At 47.6% G+C, this 24,908-nt stretch overlaps 1 protein-coding gene across 1 annotated transcript in view; it reads left to right on the top strand.

The window, feature by feature from the left end:
* The window catches only part of Slik (Sterile20-like kinase), an 80,159-nt gene extending 70,562 nt beyond the window's left edge, over nt 1–9,597 (top strand). Inside the window, exons 19-21 of the mRNA XM_077645766.1 lie at nt 1,304–1,429; nt 2,552–2,665; nt 7,768–9,597. Of these exons, the coding sequence (XP_077501892.1) occupies nt 1,304–1,429; nt 2,552–2,665; nt 7,768–7,923 (396 nt within the window). The 3' untranslated portion in view covers nt 7,924–9,597. The remainder of the gene's footprint in view (nt 1–1,303; nt 1,430–2,551; nt 2,666–7,767) is intronic.
* Nucleotides 9,598–24,908: the final 15,311 nt, after the last annotated feature.

Below are 24,908 nucleotides of genomic sequence, written 5' to 3' on the forward strand. Positions count from 1 at the left end.
GATGATATTTTTAACACCGATGAGACCGCATGCTTCTATCAGCCCCTCCCGGAGAAAACGATGCATTAAAAGGGCATGAAGTGCAAAGGCGGGAAGAAATCGAAGGTTCGCATCTCCGTGCTGTTCGCCTGTAATGCAACTGGCACAAAGAAGCTCAGGCCTCTCGTCATTGAGAAATATTTAAACCCTTGTTGCATGAAAAATGTAGTGTCGCTGCTGTGTGACTACTGAGCCAACAGCCGTGCTTGGATGACGCGCGATATCTTCTCTGACTGGCTCCTCAAGGTCGACAGCGAAATGAAGCAGGAAGGCAGGAGAGTTGTTGACAACTGCTCGGCGCAGCCTAGTTCAGCGGCTGCTGGTTAACCTTCGAATGGAAGAGCCAACAGCAATAAACGTCAAGCAGGCCACGGAGATGCTCACCGGGTCGTGGTGGAAGGTCAGTCTTACCACCATTCGAGACTGCTGGAGGAAGGCAGGTTTACTGAAGACGCCAGCCCATCTGCAAGATCGCGAATACGAAGACAGCGACAACGCAAGTGAGTTGTGGGAGGAGGCGCAAGAAAATCTCTCCATAGACCCTTCGGTGACATTCGGTGATTACGTCGAGTGCGACGCGGCTGCGTGGACGGCGACGGAGCTAACAACCGAGGACGTAGTGAGCAGCGTTCGCGAGCCGGACAATGGCAATGACGACGACGACGTGGAGGCGAAGATCGCTGATCTTCCGGACGACTGCGTCTCAAGCTCCGATGTCTTGAATGCCATTGGGAAGGTGCGCGTCTTCCTTGGAGCTTCTGTCAGTGTGCCCGAGGCGGTACTCAAGGAAGTCGACGACATCGAGTCGTTTGTCTTGCACCGTTTGTCCTCCACGAAGCAGTAAAAGATCACCGATTTTTTTTTTTCAAATAAATGCTGCGTGTTCAACCGTGTGTTCAACCGCGTGTATTTATTGGTCGGAGAAGACTATTTCCAAGCGTACCCGCTGCTGTAGAGCTGAGGTAAGGGATCTCTAATTATTGGCGCTACTCTACATGATTTTCACTTTAACGATATTTCAAAATAACAAATGAATTGCGGTGGTCCCTTGAAATTCGTTATATCGAGATTTGACTGTATTTGTGTGAACTGCCAGCTGAAGTACTGAAATGTCAGTATGACAGTGAGGCTCACTGGTTTCATAAGATCATGCAGCGGCTGTGTTTCTGTTCATTGAAGAGGGCTGTTTCTTTTCATTTATGTTGTCGCTGTTCAAGCACTGTTCAAGGCTGTGTTAGTAATTGAGATTTTTTGGTGTCACCAGTTCCAGGAGGCAGAGAAGAAGCGGTACAAGGCTGAGCACCAGCGTCAGGAACTCAAGCACAGACGTCAACTTGAAGAGCTGAAAGCAGCCGCTGATGCCACTATCAAAGAGCTGGAACAACTGCAGGTTTGTTTTTCCAAACGTTCGTTTACTGTACGTGCCAGCCTGCATAGTGCTTCTGTTTAATAAAATGATTGCTGGAAAACTGTCTGGCAAACGAAAATGTAGCCGAGGTTAGCAATATGTCACTATGTCAGCGCTGTTTCACCCCAATAAAAGAACAGAAAAATCAGGCGGGCAGAACTGAGGCAAGGCTCTGCTGCAGTGGCTCAGGGGTTAGGGTGCTCAGCTACTGAGTAGGAGGACCCAGGTCCATTCCTAGCCACGGCAGCCTCATTTTGATGGAGGTGAAACGCAAAAGGTGCCCATATTCTGTGCGATGTCAGCACACATTAAAGAACTCCAAGTGGTCAAAATTAATCCGGAGCCCTCTTCTGCAGCGTTCCTTGTAGCCCTTGTGTCGCTTCAACACAAACCCCGACAACCGAGGGAAAATGTCGCCCCCGGAATGGCGAGATGTTTTCTGGTGTGAAAGTAAAAAGACCAGGGACGCGCCGCCCAGCATCCAAAACTGCGGAAAACTTTACTAGGCGATGCACGGCCAGTGCTGCCATCGCCATGGTCTAGAGCAATACTAAAGAAAGGGAAACTACAACTATGTGGCCGAACAATTTTCCAATGTCGAGGTCCTCCATACATCATCACGCCTGCCGTTGCCTGACTTGCTGCACGGGCACCTTTCTGATGTGATATTTGACACAACGCTGGATATTAGCACGATCACTTGCTATTTCGGTCGAGAGTGCATCCAAATTAACTGGTGTGAGCCTAGCAGCGTCTGAATTAACGAGCGCTCGATGCCATAGACAGGCTTGCCCAGGACCACATCGGCTGCCCAAATTATCTGGATTTTTCGTATTGACGAGGTTTCAGACAGACTTTGTGTGCACAACACAATAAAGATGCGTTCAAATGTGTAAACATTTGCAAAATTTTTGACACTTTCAACAGACCATCTGGTCATGGTTTATGCAAGAAACAATTTTTGCTCTCAGCAGATTTATTTGGTTCATAAAGGGGCTATTATAGTATAAAACTCTTAGAAATAACGTAGATGCGTTCATGCAGCCCTGACAAGAGTTGATACCTGGCACTAGGCTTTCACATTTTTTTTTCGTTTTCTTCTAGAATGAAAAACGCAAGATGCTTATGGAACATGAGACCCAGAAGCTGAAGCAGTTGGATGAGGAGCATGGCACTGAGCTGCGTGAGTGGAAAGCCAACCTGAAACCACGAAAGCAGGTAAGGAAATGATTTTTTATGCAACAAGCTAGGGAAATCCTCCATGGCCTGGCTGCTATTTTGTACTGCATGGTACCATGGAGGCATACACAGCATTGCTGAATTCCTGTCGGAGCAGTTCTGCAGTATCCCTGTAGCCTAGGTTAATTGCATTGTACTTAATATGGCAACACCCACCTTAGCAGCCCTTGCATAGTACAGTTGCAGTTCTCAATGTCATCACCGGTATTGGCTTGGACGGCATCATCCAAGCCAAGCTTGGAAGGACACCCCTCTTAGAACTATTTTCTTTATTTATGGACAGATTTACACCAAATTTTTCACTGTTTGTACATTTCCATGTCCTGATTCCAAAACTACAAACAGTTTTCTCCTGCAGCAGATAGTTTTAGATTTATCATGAAAAGTATGTCTCTTGATTGGAGGAAGCTTGGTTGATAAACATAAGATCTTGTGGAGAAGATTTCTATAAATGACCTAGGATGACATGGACGAAGTTTCAGCTGGTCAAACTTGACAGAGAAAAAGCTCATTTTGATGGCTGATACAAAAGGATTTATTTTGAAAATTTCCCTTGAGAAACAGTGGTTTATAATTAGCATTATTGCACAACCTGTGCATTTATCTTTCTAGCACAAAAAGAATTGTAGTAATAGCTGATATAGAACTGGAGATATAGGTCCTCCAAAATTCTGAATGTGCCAAAAATGCAGTTTTGAGAAATCGGGGAAAAACGTTTTTGGCATATTTTTATGGTACCAAGGCTAACTAGGAATGACTGAAGCGTGATCTGGCTGGTTTCTGATGTGCAAGCATCATTTCCCATCGACATAATTGCGCTTGCAACAAGGAAATTACCGGAGAACAAATGGCATGGTCTGGAGTCTGGAACCCGAGACGAGTGCCTTTGCTAGCGACCTCCCTGAAGTTGCGGCGCACGATTGTACCTCACAACGGCGCTGTGATCGCAGTCAGCCGCTAACAAACGATAAGTGCTCGTTTGCTCATCTTGCCCCTCAAAACATTCAGAAGCAAGTTCATTTCGTCAAAGTTTCCGATTCCGCACGCAGCGGGACGCCATTTCGCGACCGGCGCCGCGCTACCAGCTTTACCGGAAATTTCGATCTATTGCGCCATTGCTGGCTATCCACAAAAGCTGCTTAGGTATCGCTTCTTCATCTGCACAGTCACGGTTACGCTGTCTGTACGCTGCTGGAATCGCCATGATCACTCCTCGCTGTCCCGCTAAGCACCACAGGTTACGACGTATCAGGCCATCGCAGAGCGTCGTCGCTGATCGTAGACACCAGGATGCGACGATACAGCGTACCCAGCGTGCTTCGGATCTCTATCTTTAGCTCCCTTTTAGTGCCTTTAGCCTAAGACTTAAACAAATTGAAATATTTCGCACTTAGCAGCCGACGAACCTCACTTCGCCATAGCAGTGGGACGGCACGACTTACTCAAAATGGACCCGGGCTGCAAGCAGTCGACGCCGCCAGCCAACTAAATGTCGCCCCCTCATGTCGAAACACTGAAACCAAAACTGCAATCAAAAAAACAGTTATTGAGCACACAATCTAGATGGTGCAGCGTGTCTGTCTGCAAGTGCAAAATGAATTTTTGGCGGCTTTTTCAAAACGTCGATCATAAGCGCCCGGTCGCCTATGGCACGGTAGCGAAAGAGTTGAGGACTTCTTTACAATCTGAGAAGCTTCTTCAATCTTCCCACTTTCCAGCAATGCGTCCAGTTCTTGTTTTGAATCTTCACTACTAAGGAGAAACTTCAGATCTCCCCCTTCACAGTTTCCGCTGCTCGGCGCTTTGACCAAATCGTAGAAACCTGGGGCAGTTCACAGTCAGCAAGAACTGGGCAGCAGTGGGATGGTCGTTGCAGCAAGAAAATTGTCTTATTATTCCAGACATAAGCAGTCTTGGCTCAGTCGGCACGTCAACAGGTATTATAGCCAAGCTTCTCATGAAGTACAAGCGTGCCTTGAAGGGTGACTCTTAGCTCCTCAGCAGAGCTTGTTGAAAAGAATCCTGCTGGTGAAATTTTTACATGAACCTCCCACCTGTTTAGATACTTTAGTGCATCCTTGATGTGCATCTCATCTGCAGACTCAGGTTTTAACCCTTCAGAGGGTATGCATGCTGTCGTGGCCTTTATCAGCTTCCACATCAGCAAAACAAAGGCTTCCGTTGGTGCAGGATCGCCCCATTGCTCCTTAATTTGTTTCTGATAGAAGACTAGGCCACGAAGCACTTGCGAACTGAAAAGGTGAAAAGTAAGGTTCACTTTCATCTCAAAGTTGTTTGGGTTCACGTGAGGAACAGGGACTTTTGGCATCACTTTGAGAGCAAGTGCGCACTTATCCTCGTTGTGTGCTGCTCTGATATATTCAATATATACTGAACCTTTAGGTGTTGTGTACCTTGCCTTGAGAAGGTCATTTCGAACGCATTTTTTCAAATGCGGAAAATCAGAAATGAAGAAGAGGCGTCTTGCTGCGTCAACAGGTTTGGGTGCAGATGGCTTGATGAAAGTCGAGGAGCCGGAAATCCCAAAAAGACGCTACATTGAACGGTTCCATGACGCTCCATCCGCCGTGATATAATCCACCTTCAACCCAGCCTTTTCAGCAAGCAAAACCACTTCTGTCAAAATCAAAATTTTTGACAAAGCGGAACCTTTACATTGCCCCCGGGAAGCTAAGACTCCTAGTATCCGATGCCAGGAATCAGTCAGAGGCTGAAACATAATCGCGAGACCGTGATCACAGGGAAGATGTCTGTTGCTTTCCAAAGTGAATTTTCCCAAGCCGACGAGGCCTTCCACTTTCCCTCCTGTACCAACATTCATGCACTCTGTCAGCTTCATTTCATCTACGATCAGGCCTGATCGTAGACGAAATCCATGGACTTAGTTCATCCATGGACTTAGTTCTCTTTGTGATCCCTGTGATAATAGCAGGGTTAAATCCGAACGCACTTTGTATTTGCACATGTGGACCATTAAGCAGCCTCTGCTTGGGAGTATGAGTATGCCTTCCCGCCTGGCATGCTCATAAAGCCTCGGACTTTTCATTCACATTATTATACATTCTAGCAACCAATCCGGGTTGTAGCGCATGCCTTTTGTTGATTTGCGGCGAGCGACTTGATAGCATTGCATAACAGCAAGTCTTTGCTTTGGTGGCAACATTTGCTATCGGTCTGCGAGGACGCCCTCTTCAAGTTCTACACTTTGGCTCTTCAGCTCCTCAGTTTGAGTGCAGTGTGCTGCCCCTTGGCTTTTAATGGACGGGTGGCTTGGACTTGCGCTGTTCTACGCTTTGAAGTTCGGGCTGCTCCGGTTGGGCTGCACTGTTTTCTTGACCTTTGGTTAAGAAGAGCTTTCCGTAAATGCTTGCACTGAATACATGGTTTGCCTTCAATGGAGGTGCCCTGGCATTTCTGGCTCAATATGGCTGTATCTGAAAGAACAATCTTTTCATTGCCAAGCGCGAATGGAAATTCGTGTATGCTGCCTGCACCCAAACAAATGCTCATGGCATCCACTCTTTCAAGGAGCAATGCAGGGTCGTCACATGCGACATCCTTTTGCTGCACTCCTTTGACAAAAATTTAATGGGTCACACTGCCCTCTTCCCGTGAAAACAAAACTAACTTTTCTGCTAACAAGATGCGCTTATCCACCGCAGTCCGACACTCGCTGTAAGCCACAGTCAGAGGCGAAACACTTAACGTATGCTTTCCCCATGCAGCTGATGGCAGGGCCAAGTCCTCAAATAAAACAGAGCTGGAGACGCTTTCGGTCTCAACACTCACTGGTGAACACTCGTCTGCCGCACTCTTCATGCTAGGTGGAGCTGAAGCTGGACTCCTCGCTGGGCGTTTTCTGCTTGTAGGCAGCTTCTTTGACAGGTAATGCGGGAGATTAGGCAACTGTGTAGGCACAGCTCCCGGAAGCAAGAGAGGCCTACCACTGTCAATCCAGACAATTTCACCGTTCACGGTGTGCTCGAAGTGGCGGGATATATACCTCTCGGTGAAGTGCAGCTCGCACACAGCGGAGTTTTCTTCGAGTTGATTTTCAACACGTGGAATAGCTCGCCGCCACTGCGCCAACACAGCCTGGTCCTTCGGAACTCCAAACAACGACAGTTTCTTTCTGCAGGACTTGTAACCTGTAGTGCATACTGGCACGAAGCAATGGCTCTGTTTACGAGGCATGAGTACGCATGCAGTCTTCCCTGTTGCTGCAACACAAAAAGAAACAAGCGCGACTTCCGAGAGCAGTCAGCGGCAGATGGCGTGCAGCAGAGCCGGTGCGACTCGGATCGGCGACGCATAAGTGGCAGCGCGCACCCCCTCGCGGCTCCTCTCCGGAGGCTTCAACATTCCTCGTAGGCGCTGCATGCCGCTCGTCACACTTCCCAATTCTAGCCACTGTAGTCACGTAGTTGGATACACTAATATTGGCACGTTTCACCACAAGACGGCTTTTTGTGTGATTTTCAATACCAAATGAAAATTATAAATGCTTGTTTCTTTGATATTGCAGTACTCAATTCTTACAATATGAGGCATGATCTTTTCATTTCTGCCGTAATCTCATGACACATTCTGGTCAGTGTTCGGTCCCTTTAAAGACAAATGCTCTCAGGACAGCGCCCGGAAATGCAGCCCAGGTAGAGCTCTGTACTCTTAACACAGCACACATGGAGGCAAACAGAGCCAGAAACGGGCAGTGGAGGCAGAGCTAGAACACTCAGACACATTATTCATAAATGTACTGCAGAGGGGTTAGTGTGCACTAAGAACAGCCCATCAGACCGCAGCACCAGGCGGTCGGCGCTCCCCAGATATTAGAAAATTGGGGGGCCGGGAAAGAGAACCTCATGGGCAATATATTTTTGACAATGGCTGTACATTGCAAGCAAGGGGCATATGCTCTCCTTTTCTGAATTAATCTGTTGTGCATTTTTTTTTTTTTGGTCCATGCTTTGGAGTGTTGCAACTACATTTTCTGTTGTAAGCTGATTTACTTTGATGGTCTTCACTTGATTTGGGCTTTATTTGGACACTTTGGATTGCAGAAACTGGAGGAAGACTTTGCACGCCAATGTGAGGAGCAGGAGCGTTTTTACGGCACAAGTACATTTCTCAACGACTATGCCAACATGGATCGGGAGCAAATGACACTCCAAGGGCCCCCACGGACTTTAGACTCATCATACCAAAAGAGCTATTGATTTTAGGACATTGGTTGGTAGTAGTTCCCCCCTCTCCCCCCCCCCCCCCCACCCGAGGTTTTAGCTTCTGAAGCAAGGTGTGTCGGTAATATGTTGCTTGCTTTTATGGCGCATTGCCCGAGGGCATTCATTCTCTGGGAACCTTCCGAGGACTAGTATTAGTCTAGTTGCATACAGGAGAAATGCTCTATACCATCATAGTCAAGAACAGGTGGCAAAATGCCTGGAGGACTCTTTAAACACTGTTGGCACATTGGATGGAATGTATGCATCCCTGTTAGCCGGTTATACGTGGTAGTAAAGCATGTGCATTACAAAGACAATATGGTATGCCATCCCTGTATGAATCCGTTCTTTCTTTTTTGTTATTGCCTGTTGAGGTACATAGCTCAATACAGTTTGAAGGTATTTGAAACTGTTTCTGTGACAGTTGTGCACAGCTTCATACTGTACATTGTGCCAGTGTCTTGGTCTTGTTTTTTTCTTTTTGTCAGTGCAAATGCACACAGGCTCCAGTGCACATGGTCTCTCACTTAGTTTTGTTGAGCAGATGCTGTATGACAGCGCTTTATGGTGCAGTGGCTTAAAAGTGCCGCGCTTTCTGAAACTGCTACCAGCAGAAGTTTTTTTATATATATTATAATTATTAATTAATTATTGTGTACTTTAACTAGATGTTCTCCGGAAGTCAAGACACTGTCTTCCTCATGTTTCAAGGCCTGTGGAAGTTCTCCACAAGCTTTTACTCGTTATGTTGTACTAAGATGTGACTTACACTGGACAAGTGGTAGTTGTGCTTGATCTGTGGAGAATAAATCTGCAGTGTTTTATTGACAGCAGACACGTGTATATTACAAGGTGTCAAAATGTCTATTTGTGCCTACTTTGGTGACACTGATGTCACCATCTGCAGTCATTGTTCCTGTAACTACATAATGGGTGACATAGGTACTGTCACATGGTCTGTGTTTTCAAGTGTTGTTCAAAGTATAGCCTCTTGTTTTAGTGTTGCTGTGTACAGAACACAGGCATGTATGGTGTTTGTCATTGAAGCAGTAAAAATGCGTAACTGTTCCTGTGAGCTGGCAGAACCAGTGCTGTCTATGCAGGCAACCATGCTTCGTAAGTGCAGGGCTTCTGCCACTTGTCTTTTAGACCAACACAACTGCGAGCAGTGATAAGAAAGATAAAAAGACCAAAATGGCCAAGCCTTCCGGTAGTGTGATTGTGGAGTGTTGGTGGAGTGCTCCTTGTTTTAGCTTGGTATGGTTGTGTGTGTGATAAGACTTAAGGAAATCAATGTAGCCCTGTCTTTTTTTTTACTTGTAGGATTCAGTGTTCACCAGTATAAGCGGTTAGCATGCCATATCCAATTTACATTGGTGCCATCTCAGCATGCTGTGAGGATGGCTTTGCAGTACTTGTGTGCATAGGAAACAGGTGGGCTGCCTGCAGATATTTTCTATTGTTCATGCCAGTTGTCAAGGTCACATGTCCAAAAGTGCTTTGTTGAAACTGGCATAATTAACAGTTCCAACATACTGTACATAGTTTGGTATGCTTCTTCGTAGAGACTAATAATTTTCATACCATTTCAAGAAGAGCCTGGTATACTTTTAGTACACAATATTTTCCGAAGCTTGCTAAGCATAATAAAGCTTTGACATGTTTTGAGTGCTTTGTCTTCATTTATCCATGAGAATCAGTAGTTTCCAGTGCTGGGTAATTTCTAGATATTGTTAATATTGGTGGTTTTGTGTCGAAAAGCCTGTTCTGACCAGTACACTGGCAAGGAGCTTCATCCAGGCTGGAATTCACCTTGTTTTGAAAGACGAATGTGTTTAGTCACCCAGTTGCCTGCAAGAAAATTTCGGGACACTTGAGCACCACCTTTAATGGTATGGCACTACACCATTAATGGGTCCTGTTGGCAGTTACTTTTTCCCACATGGACACTGTTTCCACTTTCACATTCACAATCAGACATGGGCATCGTCGTGAGGGCAAGGAGGGCGTCTTCACCCTCGCCTGATGAGGATTTCTCACTGGTGAGGCGAGGGAGGAAAAGATGCAGGGGTTCAGAGTGAGGGTGCCTCACAAAGTTTGTGCCGATGTCTGCAGAGCACACATGGATGCAGGGACGACGACTAAATAAAAAATTATGGAGGGCACTTGGAACTTCTTACGTGCTTTAAATTCAAAATCATTGATTTTATTTTTATTTACTTTTCTAAATTTTTATCTCCCTTTCAGCTCGCACTTATTAGCATACAGTCGTAAGGCAACACACTAGGTTCACCTTTGTTCGCCAATAAGCAACGCAGCTTTGTGGCCTATGGGTTGCGTGCTCGCCTCGCAATCTGAAAGTCCTGGGCTCAATTCTCCGCACCTTCGCAAGGTTTTTCTCTGATACCACGGTGACATCTGGCATTTTTGGGACCACTGCTGCTGGTCAACGCCGATGCCTGGTTTCATTGCCAGTGAGCCATATAATGCTTTCGCATTAAAACAGCTGAATTGTGGCCTAATGACAGGGGTATAAACACCTTCTTTGGACAACCATTATGTTCTCCAGAGGCTTCTCTACGCCCCCTCCAATTCCACTCACGCCACCCCTGCACGGGCGTCTGACCACAGATACTGTGACATGGTCGACAGGGGCTACACACGCAGCTGCATGGTGGAGACCGCTCAAAGATCAGTGTGCTCGAGTGCTTAGTGTCAAACCCTCGGCACCCTGCTAATTTGCTGTGCATAAGAGGGCAGCGGCTTTCTCTCACGTTCCTGCACCAAGTGTGCAATGGCTGTTTCGCGACTTGGGAACTCCCATTCAGGAACCATGGAACGGGGGGGGGGGGGGGGCAAGGGGCGCGGTCGCCCCCCCAACATTTTTCCAGAGGGGTCAGCGCCCGCACCCCCAGTCTCCGATTGCTTGCACTTGGATCAGATTTCTCACAATTGAAACACTTCAGTTCTAGGACTCTTAATGCAAAGCACAGTGGAGCTGAGCTGCTTGGCTTTGTAGCCAGTTGTTAAACATTTCATATGTGAGTAACCTAAACCAGTCATGTCCCAACAGAAGTCTACTGTTTGACCCATGTACATGATTAGCAGAATTTAAACTGTACATGAACTTTAATGCAATTGATCACTCCTCGTGAGTAAAGCTTCCCATTTCAATTCGTTTTATATTCCCGTAAATCATTGCACCGTTTCTTCGGTGGCACTCCAAACCACCGGCGCACGGCCTTATCATTTTGTTTTGTAATGCGAGATGGGACCAGACTTATCTCCATTGATCATGGCCACGTGCAAATGCTTCCACATTTTCCCAGATGGTTGTAGTTGCTTTTGGTTCTTTATCTTGGAGGTTCCTTGCCAGCTTTAAACTGAGGGTGGCCAAGAACTGCAGGCATTCAGTTCGATGTCTGCTGAGCACGCTTGTGGCTATCGCCGCCGCCAAGTCATTCACGTGGCCACAACGTGACTGTTTGCATCAACCTTTGAACATTGTAAAATAAATAAAAAATAATGAAATATAAAATTTTTATGTAGGTAAATGAGTATTAAATAAACAACAAAATAAGCTCACAGTCTTGCCCCCCAACTCAAAAAAAAGTTCTGGAGTACCTGCTCCCGTTACTTCACAGTTTCTTTTGTGTTATTCAAACTGAGGGCTTAGGAGGTAGTCATCTACGTATCTGAAAGTCTTCAAGACTGCTGGAAAGGCTTTGAAGAGCAGGGAGAGACCCTGTTTCTTAGACACGGGAAACAAGGCACTTAGAACTGCGAAAATGCAGGACCCTATCAATGCATATTCCATGTCTGAACAAATATGCCTCTTAAAAATGGAGAACGTACGAGGATAAAAAATTCATTGCAGGCACTTAGATATCTCTTAACTGTGGGAAGGCGAAAGCCGTTTTGCGAGTCATTGCACTGATTTGAATTTTCTGCGAAATTATAGATCTCTCAATAACCTTAAGATCATGTGACATCACAAGGTCATGTGACCTTCATGGCGATGTAACGGACGGATGATCACTGCAAATATGAGTCACTAAAGGCTATCGCCTTAAAAGGTTAGCACTGAACTCAAGGAATCCACTGTCTGGAGTAACACGGACAATTGAGCTAGTTGGTACATCGTTGAAAACTTCTGTCTTTTTATTTAAAATCCACCTTTATTGCTTGGGAAGGAAAACTATCCAAAGAACTGGGGTGTGCATTGGCTCGAAGGTGGCTCCTGTGCTAAGTATCTTTTTATCCTATGTTGACGGAGCTATAAAGGTTAATTTAGGTGACACTGTTAAACACGTCTTCCGGTATGTCGACATTATTTGGTTTTTGTTGAAAGTGGTGACTTTAAGAGACAAGTAGAAGAAATCTTTAAAACTTTTGACGGCAATAGTTATGGTTTAAAATTTACCTTTGAAACCCCGGACAACAATCAACTACAGTTCTTGGATATCAGACTGGAACTAAAACTGGATCACGTTTGTTGGTCCTTTCTGCAGCGTTCGGAGAAGCCTTAGCTTAGTTTCCACTCAGGGCATTCAAAGCTGGTGAAGTGCGGCATAGCTGTGTCGTGCTTAGGATCAGCAATTGCTAAGTCGTGTGTTCACGTTATTGATAGCAGTTTCAAGCAGCAGATCCAGAGGCTGAAGTCGGCAGGTTTCCCTAATGACGTGATTACACTAGCCTGCAATAAACTCCTGACAAAGCTTAAGTCATTCGGAAAACTCGATTCACCAGAGCCTCCCAGTAACGAGAAAAGAAAGTGTGCAGTAATTCCGTATGTTCACAGATTATCCCACCGATTAAAGCACGTAGGCACTAGATATGGGGTAAGGGTGCTGTTTTCTGCTCCCCAAAAATTTGGAAAAATTTGTGCTATGGTCGATAGGAGAGCCAGATTAGAAAAACAAAAGTGAAAAGAAAGTAAAAAACAGTGCAATATAAAACATGAGTTGCTGTTTGCACCTTGTGCCGAGGGAGTGGTATATGATGTACCGTTCACATGCGGCAAGAGTTATATAGGCCAAACTGGTAAATGTATAAACACACGGCTACTCCAACATAATTCATCTTTAAAGGGGGCTCCTACCTCGAATTTGGCCCTGCATTACAGAGACTGCGAATTTAACAATTCTAACCCGTTGGACAAAAATGCATGTGTACCTCTGTTCAATAATACAAAAATTCTGTATAGGCATTCCAATCAGCTAACAAGGGAATTATCTGAGGCATATCATATTCACAAAAACTCCGACATGTGCGTCAGCACACCATCTGTTGTAATCCATGATAGTGAAATTCGGTATCTTAATTCAACACAGTGATTCGTTTTGTCATTTTGGGTGTAGGCGCATGCGCTGCTGGCTGCCTTGTGTGAGCTATTTAACCTCGTGTTTTTTCCAATAAACTTGGTTGATACTAGCGCTTGTCCTTCGTGTCTTTCTTTTGGTGTCCCCTGTCGCAGCGCTTTCGAAAGTTTTCCGCTGTCTGGAACACCACCGTTTTTCTGAAAAGACAGAACACTGTGGATTTCAATGGCTTCTTGAATGCCAGAAGCAATTCTTCCTGAAGGATGGAATAAAACAAGTCCTTGAAATCATTCAGAAAGGCTGAGAAACCTATCTCAAAGCACTGCGTATAGACAGATGAGAACTCCGTAGGCCACTTGACTCTCCCTCGAAAGCACACAGTGCTGCTCAGACAAGCCCCAATGAGTTCACCTAACATAAAATATCATCAGCCTGACTATGCCCACTGCAGGGCAAAGACCTCTCCCATGTCTCTCTAATTAACCCTGTCCTTTGCCAGCTGCGCCCACTATATATGCCCGCCTAACTTTCTGCCGCCCCCTGCTACGCTTGCCTTCTCTTGGAATCCATTCCGTTACCCTTAACAACCACTGGTTATCTTACCTTCGCATTACATGCTCTGCCCAAGCCCATTTCTTCCTCTTGATTTTGACTAGAATGTCTAACTCGCGTTTGTTCTCACGCACTCTGCCCGCTTCTAGTCTCTTAATGTTACACCTATCATTTTTCTTTCTTTCCATAGCTCGCTGTGTTGTCCTTAACTTAAGCTGAACCCTTTTTGTTAGCCTCCACGTTTCTTCTCCATAGGTGAGTACCGATAAGATTTGTATAGTTTTCGCTTGAGGGATATTGTTGAAGGGCCATTCGTGATCTGAGAGAGCCTGCCATATATGCGCTCCACCCCATTCTTATTCTAGTTATTTCCCTCTCATGATCCGGATCAGCGGTCACTACCTGCTCTGAGTAGACGTATCACCTTACCACTTCCAGCATCTCGCTGCCAATTGTGAACTGCTGTTCCCCGAGACTGTTGAACATTACTTTCATTTTCTGCATGTTAATTTTAGACCCACCTTTTTGCTCTGCCTGTCTAACTCACTGATTATACTTTGGAGTTCATCTCCTGGGTGATTCGGCAAGGCAATGTCATCAGCGAATCGCATATTATTCAGGTATTCTCCATTAACTCATATCCAACTGTTCCCAATTCAAGCCTCGGAATACCTTCTGTAAACAGGCGGTGAATAGCATTGGCGAGATCTTGTCTCCCTTCCTGACACCCTTCCTTACTGGAATTTTATTTCTGACTTTATGGAGGACTGTGGTAGCTATGTGATTGCTATCGATATTTTCCAGTATTTTCACATAAGCCTCTTCTACACCCTCATTATGCAATGACTGCTCAGGTTTGCACTGAGGCACATGCTTTCTCGTAATCAATGAAGGCTATATATAGGGGCTGATTATATTCTGCGCATTTCTCTATCACCTGGTTAATAGCGTGAATATGATCTATTGTGGAATATCATTTACGAAAGCCTGCCTGATCATTTGGTTGACTGAAGTCTAAGGTTGCCCTGACACAAAATATAACATGACCCCAATACACCTTATTGTCAAGTGTGTGGCTCCATACCCACGCTTGTCCACACATACTGGAACTGCCCAAGAGCCAACACCACGCAACGTCGCTCACTCTTACGCAACATACCCACGTGGGAAGCCTGGGTTGCCCACCTCGGCAAAACGGCCTCTTCATGCGGCAATCTCCTGAAACACCTTTGGGGAAGGATCCTTAACTCCCTCTTCCACAAGGACGCTTGTTGGCAGCGAGCGAGTGCGGACGCGGACAGATCGGCTCCCGCCTTCGTAAATGTTTTCGGTCTGCTTTTTGTGTCACCTATCGCTGAAATGCACGCCATTCGACACGGTTTCTTCTGAGCACTTCCTTCGGTGAGTGGCCCTTGTGCGCAAATTGTGGAACTTTTTGTGGCGAGCACGCCGCGGCGACGCTAGGCGCGGATAGGCTTAAGCCTAACCCGACGAGGAGGGGGGGGGGGGGGGGGGGGGCATTGTGCCCGAAGTAGAAATGGTGGTAGGAGAGGAAATCTCCGAAGAAGCCAACAGCCCAGGCTGGACGACAGCGTTAGAAACGCCACTTTCAACGAGCAAGAAATCCCACGTGGGCTCGAAGGGTGGTGCCGCACGGCTGCCCCGCAAGGCGTGCTGCAGCGTCTCGCAGCCTCGTCCAGGCTCCCCAGACTACCGAGGGATGCACTAGCCCCCACAGAAACTGAGGGCGACATTGTCCTAATTTCACTCAAAACGTTCTCGTCGTCTCCGCCCCGGAGAAGAAGAACGCCTCCGCTTACGCCGGGATCCAGCAAATCCGCATAAGCAAAGGAACATACAATGTGGCCGCATACATCGCGACCCCAGACAACACCTGCAAAGGGGTCACGCGAGGGGTCGACGCAGACATCAGCTAGGCCCAACTCCAGCGCATGATCGTGAACCATCATAACCCGACGGCTCTGGAAACCAAACGAATTAAGAACACCACCACAGTGGTCGTCCTCTTCGACGGCATGAGAGTGCCTATGTCTTCTGCGCTGCACGCTCTACAAACGCCAAACTGAGGTGTGCTACGCGTGTGGCGGTTTGGGCCATCGTGCGGACGTGTGCCCCAACCCCCCGAATAAGGATTGCCGGGGCTGCGGACTAACCTCACCACCTGATGACCACCAGTGTTCGCCGAAGTGTGCACTCTGCGGCGGACCGCATCTTACGGCGGACAAAACGTGTAAGCACCGCTTTCAAGTTCCATACGTCGTACGCAGACGCCGACGGCGTCGTAAGCGCGCCAAGAACAAGCACCAGCAGCAACAGCTGGCCAAGGAGAACCGGGCCGGTGACTCCAGCGCGGCGGGAGCCCCCAGGAGGGAGCGTTCCGTCACGCCAGCTGGTCGACAACGCAGCCTCTCCAGAGGGCGCTCTCTTTCCCGAGGGCGCTCTACCTCCCGGGTTCGGATCCAGGAAACGCCAACCTGGGCTAATTGTGTCAAGACGAAACAGACGACGCCGGCTTCAAATGTAACGCAGGTAGCATTGCCGGAGCATAAAGTAGATCCCAGAGTCGCTCAGCTCATGCAAGAGAACGCTCGACTTAAAGCAGAAATGCAGCAGATGAGGGCCGACTTTGAGTCGCTCTGTAAGTCTTACCCCTCGCAAGCCGAGAAGCAACAGGTGCCTCCATCAGGGGAACCACAGGCGCGCTCGGGTAAACGTAGGGCCGACTCTATGGAGACCGAGTCCAATAACAAAGACTTAGAAAGCATGCAGCAGGCAATTCAGCAGCTCGCTGAAAGCGTGACTGCCCTCCTTAAAAGGATGGCGTCCCTGGATAGTGCACAGGCCGCGTTAGCTACGGCTAGACAGATTTCGCAGGAGCCCCGTCGGGAACCTTTACCTTCAAGCGCCGTCCCCATCAACACGGCGGTCGAATGGCCAATCCAAGGCAATCACCATGGCGGTCAATCCCAATAAGTTGGTTGTTTGGCAGTGGAACTGCGCCAGTTTCCAACGGCGCAAAGCTCCGCTGCAGCAATTTGTTTCGGCACAGGCGGTCAAACCGCACGTAATTCTGTTACAAGAAACTGATGACGCGCCCACCTTCCCGGTATAGCGGGTCGTATCGATACGGGAGGAGGGAAAGCGAGGTTTAGCAACCTTGGTCGCACGGAAGTGCTCCTTTCAAGTACACAAATTACCACTTGGTAAAACCAGGGCGAAGATCATTATGGTCGAAATTATCCCTAACAGTTGGCTTAAGAGCAGCGTCTTCCTTTTAAACATATACAGCTCGCCGTCGGATCAACGGCAGGCATTCGCCACGATCATGACAAAGGCGGTGGCCCTGACCAAGGGGGCCCCCATAGTCATAGCGGGTGACTTCAATGCACCCCACGACGCCTGGGGATACCCCCGCCAATCCACCAAGGGCAATCTCCTTCTCCAGGCAGTTTCTGACTGCTCAATGGAGTTGATTATGGATCCTCAATACCCCACGCGAACCGGTACGTCGGTAGTCCGAGACACCACTCCGGACCTGGCGTTCGTCAAGAACGCCCCCGGAGCAGGATGGCGAAATTTGCAAGAGAACCTGGGTAGCGACCACTTCATTGTGATTACCCTAACAATTAGCACAGCCCCTACCAGGGAATTTAAAGTGACGGACTGGGATGCCTTCCGGGAAATGCGGAAGGCGGACCAGACCGACTACGATAATCTCGATAGTCTGTTCACAAGACTACAGCAGGACGTACAAGCTGTGACCAAGGTCGTTAAAACCGACCTAAAAGTAGATCGAATAGACGCGCGCCTGGCGCACCTCCTAGAAGCCATAAACTCCATCTTGAGCCGCTGGAGAACGCACAGACTCCACCGTCGACTCCGAAAGAAAATTGTGGAGCTCAATCGTGCAATATAAACTCATTCCATTGAACTGTCCAAACAGCAATGGAACGAAGTATGTTCCTCGGTTGATGGGCAGTTGAGAGCGGGGGGCAAATGGAACTTGCTCAAACACTTACTCGACGATTCGCAAAGCAAAAGCAATCGGAGTCTAGCCATTGATCGCATAGTTCGTGATCAAAAGGTGGCGGGCGTGAATCCGAAATCTGGGAGGTGCTCCAGACGCTCAATGGTCGCTCTGCTCCGGGCCCGGATGTCATCTCCAATAAGCTCCTCCGCAACTTGGACGCACACTCGGTTGCGATGCTCACCGAGGAAGTCATTAAAATCTGGGAAACGGGCCTCGTCCCCGACTCCTGGAAGACAGCCTCAGTGGTGCTCACCCCGAAGCCAGGCAAACCTCTTGCACCGGAGAACATGCGGCCCATCTCGCTCACGTCCTGCGTGGGCAAGGCGGCCGAACATGTCATTCACAACCGTATATCTAGGCACATAGAAACCAATGAGCTATTCCCTCACAACATGGTTGGCTTTCGGCCGGCACTCTCCACACAGGACGTCATGCTACTTATAAAGAGGCAGATAATCGATGACGATACTAGGGATACACGGGGCATCCTCGCCCTAGACTTGGTCAAGGCGTTTTATAACATCTCGCACCGGTTCGTGCTAGACGCCATCTCGGACCTGGGCCTTGGGCCACGATTCCATGCGTACGTTAGCTCCTTTCTCAGGGATCGCAAGGCCACTGTCAAAATATATCTAGGCCAAGTCAAATCCCAGGAATTTACATTGGGAGCGAGAGGCACTCCACAAGGGGCGGTCCTCTCTCCCCTATCTGTTTAACATCGCCATGAAGGGCCTCTCGGACAGACTAGCCGCAGTAAGCGGAACGGGTCACGCCCTCTACGCGGATATTACCGTGTGGTGCATGGGAGGGTCTGGCGCTGCAGTTGAGAGTGCGCTCCAAGAGGCGCTCGACGTCACAGAATACTTCCTACTAGACACGGGCCTGAGTCTGTCACCAAGTCCGAACTACTATTGTATAAGCCCACCCGATGGGGGTTCGGTATTCCACACCCTTAGATCAAATTCCCATAGCCCTCTATACTAGGGACGGACAACAAATCCAGAGTGGATACCATCAGGGTCCTCGGCTCTTGCTAGAATCTCGCGGGGGCAACTCACAGACTATAGCCCGCATTACCTCCAAGACGGAGAATATGCTTTGGATTATCCTCCGGGTCTCGAACCGCAGGGGGGGTTTAAGTGAGAGCAATCCCCTCATACTCTACCACGCGTTTCTTATGAGCCACGATAAGTATGTAGCCTCCGCGTTGCGCTGGTCTAAACGGGATGGGGCCAAAATCGACGCCCTCATGCGCAAAAGCATCAAGCGCGTGCTGGGTTTACCCCTCACTACCAGCACAGCGCGTCTCATGCAACTAGGCATGCACAACACCGTGTCGGAGGTGATCGAGGCCCAACGAGTGGCCCAAAAATTACGACTCATCTTCGCGAGCCGGGAGACGCATCCTCGAATCCGTTGGATGTGGTCACCAGGAAATCATGGAGCGCAATGCGACCCTATCACCCATGGTCCGAGATACGTTTCATGTAGATCCCATGCCACGTAACGTCCACCCTCAATACAATGTAGGGCGCCGGGTAGCCCGGGCTCGTTCCCTGTTAAAAATGGCTGCAGCCACCCCGAATCTTGCATGTTTCGTTGATGCCGCCCAGTACGGGCGCTCTGATCACTATGCCGTAGTTTCAGTTGACTACAATAGCACTCATTAACTCAGCATCCGTGCGGAAGGTTTCTGCAACGGTAGCCGAGCAGGTTGCTATAGCTCTAGCACTGAAGGACCCTCTACGTCCCAATATCTTTACAGACTCCAGGTCTGCAGCCCGAGCGTTCGCCTCCAGCTCGATTTCCAAGGAGACGGCGGCCATCCTCGGCAGCGAGGGGGCTGCTGGTTTTCATATCATCAAATGGTTCCCGGCCCATATGGGAATCAATGTGCACTGAAGTTGTTAACGCCAATGAGTTGGCCCATGACTGTGCGCGAGGTCTTACACACCGCGGCGATTCCGGTGGACTCACGGGCGGCGACTAAGGACTGTACAGGGATTTGCTTCTCACGTTCCATGAAATCTTGGCACATTATCAACTTGCTCGGCGGGCCTATCCGCTACCGCATCCTGCACTTACTAGACGACAATCGTCGGTCTTTTGCATGCTCCAAACGGGGTCGATCCCCTCCAGGGGCCGATTCAGTCACTTCGCACCTAATGTAGAACCTTACTGTCCAGACTGTGGGGAGGCGTACAGCTCTTTATCTCATATGCTCTGGCAATGTCCTGCGTTACGCAGCTCATCGCTTACCACTCTATCCGACTGGAAGGCAGCCTTTAAGATCGGCGAGCTCTCAGAGCAACTGCGGGCTGTCCAGAGGGCCTGCGACAGGGCGGAGGACCACAATCTTCCGACCCCGACGTTGGTGCGGCCCGCGACGGCTACGGGGACTCCCTGAACAGGGAGGTACCCTAACGCGGTTCCTCAGGACCATCAATAAATTTCTTTGTCTGTCTGTCGGCCTCTTCCACAAGAATATGGACCCGGACAGGACATGGGTCGTACAAATAAATGTCTCTCTCTCTCTCTCTCTCTCTCTCTCTCTCTATATATATATATATATATATATATATATATATATATATATATATATATATATATATATCGCGTCCGGTGCTCTTACCAACTGAGCTACGGCGACGGCTGTCCAATCTGCTGCTCTCGTGGGTATTTATGTTCATTGGGTGTAAGCGAACCTTGAGAGTGTTCACCAGCGCCACCCTCAACCTCGACCATAGCGGCGGACGTAGCACGTCCTGTAACACCGCGAGTGTGACGTGAAACGTCATCTAACTTGTGTGATCTGTGTGTTTGCTCGAAGGAGAGCGTTTTTCAAAGGAGAAAGAGAAATAAAGAGAAAAAGAAAAACGCGCTGTCGCCCCCTGTCCACGGAGCAGCCGTGGAGAGCGGGCAGAAAAAAAAGAGAAATAAAAAAAAGGAAAACGAGGAGCAGGAGGTGAGAATAGGCGCCCTCAAGGCAGAGCGGCGTCTAGTACAGAAACAGACGGTGGCGGATTCGCGGAACAGATAAGAATTATAGATGCATGTACTCGCGTGCCGCTGGCCAGAACGAGTAAACAAATAAACAGAATCAAACGCAGACAGGGCAGACTTCCCTGGAGCCTCTTCGGCAGGAATAGTCGATGCGGAATCAGCGGCGCTGTTAGCTTAAATAGAGACACGTGCACACGTGCAAGATGCGCTTTTTTTTATCCCGCGGGCGTTGGAAAAACGTGAGGAATTCCGAGAAAAGCCTAGAAAAAATGTGTGTCCCCAACCAGACATGACGTCATCAAAAGTCACGTGACCATGACGTTTAAGCGTGACGTCACGGGTGACGTCCCATTTTAAAAACCAATCAGCGTTTCCAGCCTACCGACCCGCAATCGCCTGTCTCTTAAGCTACCTATGGCATCAAGGCTGCCAGAACCGAGACCCTCGTTAAGCTATTAGCAGATAAGTTAAATGAAATGAGGGGCCCGTTTGACAAGCTTATGAAGGGAGCTAACAGCCACCGAAACCAAGGTGCAGAGGGGAATGTTTTTTTTATGTGTTGTGCTTATCAGTGGGATATTATAGTACTTAGATTAATAAATCGCTTAAAGAAAATTACTTATAAAGCAGCAGAAAAAACAACCTGGTGAACACTCTCAAGCTTCGCTTACACCCTATGAACATAAATACCCACGAGAGCAGCAGATTGGACAGCCGTCGCCGTAGCTCAGTTGGTAAGAGCACCGGACGCGATATTCGGAGGTCGTGGGCTCGGATCCCACCGGCGGCATGGTTGTTTTTTCTGCTGCTTTATAAGTAATTTTCTTTAAGTGATTTATTAATCTAAGTACTATAATATCCCACTGATAAGCACAACACATAAAAAAACATTCCCCTATGCACCTTGGTTTCGGTGGCTGTTAGCTTCCTTCATAAGTTTGTCAAACGGGCCCCTCATTTCATTTAACTTATCTGCTAATAGCTTAACGAGGGTCTCGGTTCTGGCAGCCTTGATGCCATAGGTAGCTTAAGAGGGCTCTCGCACAGTTTCCGCCCTCGCCGTTAGATGACGTTCCACGTCACACTCGCGGTATTACAGGACGTGCTACGTCCGCCGCTATGGTCGAGGGTGGCGCTGGTGAACACTCTCAAGGTTCGCTTACACCCAATGAACATAAATACCCACGAGAGCAGCAGATTGGACAGCCGTCGCCGTAGCTCAGTTGGCAAGAGCACCGGACGCGATATTCGGAGGTCGTGGGTTCGGATCCCACCGGCGGCATGGTTGTTTTTCTGCTGCTTTATAAGTAATTTTCTTTGAAAACTAATTGATTGGCACTAGATATTAAAAAAAATAGAACCATTCCCCTATGCACCTTGGTTTCGGGGACTATTGCCTTCCTTAATATATATATATATATATATATATATATATATATATATATATATATATATATATATATATATATATATATATATTCTCGTCTGCGTCAGCCAGTGGCACACATGACGGTGCGAGTTGCCGCCGCCAACATATCGGCCTGCCGCTGCTGCGGGGCCGTCGAGTTAAGGCTGCAGCGATTTAGTTCGCTCAAACCACGCTTGAGAGCAGCACGATCGTGGCGCGCAAGTGCGTCAGTCACGTGGTTTATTTTGTATTTTGCGGGCTCTCTTTGGAGCTGGGAAAAAAGACGCACGCGAGGATTTCCTTGTCGTAAAAGGTGGAATGGGGGTTTCGGAAGGTGCTTGACCACTCTTCAAATGCAATTTGTCGGCTAAAGTCAATATTTATAAATTTAGATAAATAAACTTAAATAAATTAATAGTTATTTGAGAAACAAAAAATTGCCTGTAGTGCGCAAGATGGCTGTCACCAATACGCAACTGGTTTCACTCGCCTGCCTCTAGTAAGTTATTTTTTAACCCTTAATTGGCTCTAGTTAGCTGGGACACCCGGTATATATATGTACAGTATTGTGCGTAAGTGCGTTATATATATATATATATATATATATATATATATATATATATATATATATATATATATATATATATATATATATATATATATATATATATATATATATATATATATATATATATATATATATATATATATATATATATAGTATTGTGCGTAAGTGCGTTTTTATCGCAGACACTCAAAAATTTCCCCGCCTCAACCGCTGGCTCGTTTGCAGTGAAACTGGACACAGAGCTTGCGTATTATGGTAACTTTTGTATCGTAGGAAGTTTGACAACGGTACTTACTTAGTTGAGCCGTGCATGATGCGAAAACATAATCGTCTACGTAGAGATCGGCAACCAAAACCCGCAGACGACGCTTTTTCGCTAGATAGATAGATAGATAGATAGATAGATACTTGAGGCCTTGCCCCTTGTAACGGGTGGGCACCACTAGGTTGTGAACCCGGCCAAAAAAACAAAAAGAAAAACAAGAAGATGGAAGCACACAAGGAGAGAAAGAAAGATAAAACGCACAAAAAATGGAAAAAGAAGAAAAAAGAAAAAAACACGCAAAGACTAAAGTCAGGAAGAAGGGGGGGGGGGGGGGGGGGGCGCCATCTGTTTGCGGTAGCGTAAAGCGTACGACAAGGCCGTCGAGGAGAGCGTTGCAAGGAGCGCGGGCCGTTCGAATATGCCGTTCCTGTCGTTTCGTCTGCTTCTGCTGAAGCGCTTACAACATTTTCGACTAATTAAGCGGAAAAATATCAGAACAAATGATTTAACGAGGCTTTACCTTTTAAAGAATATTGTTTGCAATGCTCGCCTCGGCGGCCTAGTCGTGACGCTTTCCGCTGCCGAAAACAAATGGCGCCACTGCCGGTTCTCAGCAAAAAAGCGTCGTCTGCGGGTTTTGGCTCGCCGATCTCTCGTAGACGCTTACGTTTTCGCATCATGTGCGCCTGAACTAAGTAAGTACCATTGTCAAACTTGCTACGATACAAAAGTTACCATAATACGCAAGCTCTGTGTGCACGTCCTGTATTACCACGAGTGTGACGTAGAAAATCATCTAACGACGAGGGCGGACACTGCGAGAGCCCTCTTATGCCCTCGCATTTTTGCTGCCTTCATTTTGTTTATTGTAAGTCGCGCATATACCCTCGCGTATGTAAGAACGAATATGCACAAAATAATCAAAAGGACACGATGCTGGTTAAGTCTGTGTGCTCTGTGTAACAGTTGGTGAAGTAAAATATGCGAAATGCATGCATTTCGAATTGGCCAGGTAGTAACGCATGAACAGCAGGTCGATCGCAACAAGGGGAATCTTTATTTTTCTTAATAGCAAGAATTTCATCGAGTTAGTTCCACAACAACAAAAAATACAAGCTGCAAAAGCAAACGCGGTTCAAAAGCGCGTGAGACTGCCGTTAATGCGAATGGTTGCTTCCATGCGCCGGGACACAGAATCGTACACAGATTGTACAAACTCGAGGTATCGCTTAATGCGGTCCCATTCCGTGCTTGTTGCGCCCAAGTTCATGTATGCAAGTTGGATTTAAGAAATCCCCAGACATTTTCTATAATGTTGAAGTCCGCGCTCCTTGGCACCCATTGCAACTGTCGACCTCCTCACTCTTCTAGAAAGTCTTGGACGACTTTAGCTTTGTGGACGGGGCTGTGGTCCAACTAAAGCCAGTAATAGCCATCTTTAAAGGGCCCGTCCAGGGCGAACGGGACGAGGTAGCTCTCAAGGACATCTGCAGTAGGACGCCGCGTTAATCTTCGCTCGAAGCTACACAAGTGGGGCCAGTCCATCTCTGCAGACGGCTCCCCAAACATTCACAGCCGTGCCACCGCTGCTAAGCACATTGTGCAAGTACCCGGGCTGATACCTACGTGCAAACAAAAACAAAACGTTATCGTTAGAAATGTGGGCAAGCGCCCCTCTAAAACTCGTTTTGCTGACGTGCAGACGTGATCCTTAGCGTCCAGACAAAGGCCTCTGGAACAAATTCCCAAATGCCCACTCAAGCATTGCACACAGAAAAACAGCATCCGGATTATCACCCTTATCGCTCCGC

The sequence above is a fragment of the Amblyomma americanum genome, chromosome 1, assembly GCF_052857255.1.
Source record: "Amblyomma americanum isolate KBUSLIRL-KWMA chromosome 1, ASM5285725v1, whole genome shotgun sequence".
Taxonomy (NCBI): Eukaryota; Metazoa; Arthropoda; class Arachnida; order Ixodida; family Ixodidae; genus Amblyomma; species Amblyomma americanum.